The sequence below is a fragment of the Colobus angolensis genome, unplaced genomic scaffold, assembly GCF_000951035.1.
Source record: "Colobus angolensis palliatus isolate OR3802 unplaced genomic scaffold, Cang.pa_1.0 Scaffold290, whole genome shotgun sequence".
In the NCBI taxonomy this organism is placed as follows: Eukaryota; Metazoa; Chordata; class Mammalia; order Primates; family Cercopithecidae; genus Colobus; species Colobus angolensis.
In genome coordinates, this window is record NW_012116155.1 from 2,512,249 (window position 1) to 2,514,811 (window position 2,563).

The 2,563-nt window shown below is 35.3% G+C and overlaps 1 protein-coding gene across 1 annotated transcript in view; it reads left to right on the plus strand.

Moving 5' to 3' along the window:
• Positions 1-2,563, plus strand: part of LOC105516821 (anoctamin-3-like) — a 243,576-nt gene that overhangs the window by 217,658 nt on the left and 23,355 nt on the right. The window contains exon 9 of the mRNA XM_011949155.1: positions 1,376-1,482. Within this exon, the coding sequence (XP_011804545.1) occupies positions 1,376-1,482 (107 nt within the window). The remainder of the gene's footprint in view (positions 1-1,375; positions 1,483-2,563) is intronic.

The following is a 2,563-nucleotide window of genomic DNA, read 5'->3' on the forward strand; positions in this document are numbered from 1 at the left end:
ATTTTCCAGGTGTTGTGTGTCTCACTTTCCTTTGGCTAGGAAAAGGAATTCCTTTCCCCCTCGCGCTTCCCAGGTGAGGCAATGCCTCGCCCCGCTTCAGCTCTTGCTGGTCGGGCTGTACCCACAGACCAGCGCCAACTGTCCAACACGCCCCAGTGAGATGAACTCGGTACCTCAGTTGAAAATGCAGAAATCACCCATCTTCTGTGTCGCTTACACTGGGAGCTGGAGGCTGGAGCTGTTCCTATTCGGCCATCTTGGGCGTGCCCTCCCAACATCACTTTTAATGGCAAAAACTGCAATTACATTTGCACTAACCTAAATATTATGCAAATTGACAGAGGATTGGGTAAAAGAAGGCAGAGCTGTTAGACATATAAAACTGAAGACATAAAGCTGAAGAGTAGGTTGGAATGCAAGTACTGAGAGCCTTGGAGGAAAATAAGAAATTTAATGATGCTTGTAGAGAAAAGCTGTTGGTACACTAAAAGTAAGGGAGTGTTCTAAAAATCAGAGCTGTGCATTAAAAGTCAGGTGGAAAAATGCATGGCAAGTTAGGAGGATGTTCTACTCATGTTCTAGGCAAGAGGCAATGAGACCCAGAACAAAAGCTGGAGAGAGACAGTTTAGTCAGAAAAGTTACAGTTTGCCATCTGTTTGAATATGAAGAGTGTAGATGAAGGAACTAGCACAGAAGACCTACGAATTCAGTACTGCGTGCTTGACACAGTGGTGATTTATCACTCGCATAGATAAACTAGAAACAGAAAGTATCAGAAGCTGAGCAAGACCCAGGACACTTCAATTTTTTCGAGGTTCCCAGCATACTATAAAGTAAATACTGAAACAGACCCTTCCATTCCTCTTGAGCTCATGCTTTTGCTCTTACATCATTGGCTCTCAAATGGTTCTTCATTGCTACTCTTCCCATGGAGACAATAAAAAAGCATCAAGGGAAAGGTAGGATGATTGTTCATTGTTAAGGCTCTGAAAACGAGATAAGCTGCATTAGAAAGCATGGTATGGGGGATAACATCAATTTTTGATGCGTTCTATTTGAAAATATATTGCCTAAGGTAGTATAAAATGTATGGGAGCCAATGGGCCATCTATTCTGTCCTTGTTCCATGTGAAATAAGAAATAGGAGCACCTAGAATCCCTTATAAACTGAAAGAAGATAACAAGGTGAATATTTGATAATGCCTTGTATTATTTATGAGTGAATTCTTTTTCTCTGTCCCTTTTTTTTTAAAGAGGATGATTTCCCTTCTGATTTACTGTGCTTCACATGCATTAGCTTTAATGGAACTTGTAACTGTTACTGGATTCTGTGTTCTGCTTTGAATATTAAAACAAATCCCCTCATCTTAACAGCTTCATAATAAATAATAAAGACACCTTCTTCAGCAATGCTACTCGAAGCAGAATAGTCTATCACATGCTGGAGCGCACCAAATATGAAAATGGAATATCAAAAGTGGGTAAGAACATTAAATAATAACAGAGTGGAACTTACTGTTACTATTTATATCCAGAATTACTATTTTTTTTAACAACTGAAACTTTGCTTTAATTCATTAAATAGATGTGTATAACATATTGAACACAAACCCTATATACTTTCAAATTTTCAGCCTTTTAATAAAACAAACAAACTTTTTTGAGGGTGTTTGGTCATAGATATCAAAATGTGAAATGTGCAAACACTTTGAAACAGAAATATTATTTCTTGAAAGTTATACCCCTCAAATAATCAGACTTTTGAATGACAACATATACAGAAATTTGTTCGTCATGGGCTTGTTTGTAATAGAATTATCAGGAAATACCCACATGTCCATGCTTAGGGACTGAAAAATAAGTTAGACTGTCCATGTAATACATTCATTAAAGGTTATGTGACATTTATTTACTCTTATTTTAACATAAAAATTTCAAGCATCTGTTACACAAAGTACATGACATAAGCCCTGTAGTCAGGGAGATTGTAAATTGGTTATGAATTCGTTATTTATGAACTCCAAAAGATATCCACAAACTATACATCTCATGTAATTTCAATTCTTAAACCCATGTACATAAAAAGACAAAAACCCTAGAAGAATATGTAAGAAACTTTTTAGAGGTTACCTCTGGAAGGTGAAATAATAGCTAATTTTAATTTTCGAAATTTCTTTGTTGTTTAAATGTTTAGCAGTATGCTACAACATGTATAATACAAAAGAAACTTGAGAACGTTTCACTTAGAAAAAGTAAATAAAATTGCAAAATTTACATAGAGCTGAGCAGAAAGCAACAGGTAACAAACAAGATATACTTTTAATTATAAAGGTGACAAATAAAAGATACTTGAAAGAATCAAATGTTAGTCACATCTTAAAAGCCTTGAAAATAAAAAGTTGACAGCTAGCAAAAACTTGTACCAGTCTCTACTCATTTTATTAAAATTGAGTGCTATATAAGTAAAATACACTATGTTTCAAGACAGCTACTTTTTAAAGAAAAACTTTCAGACTCTGTTGTTCTTCTGATTAATAATGTATTTATTACTGAGCATTCAAA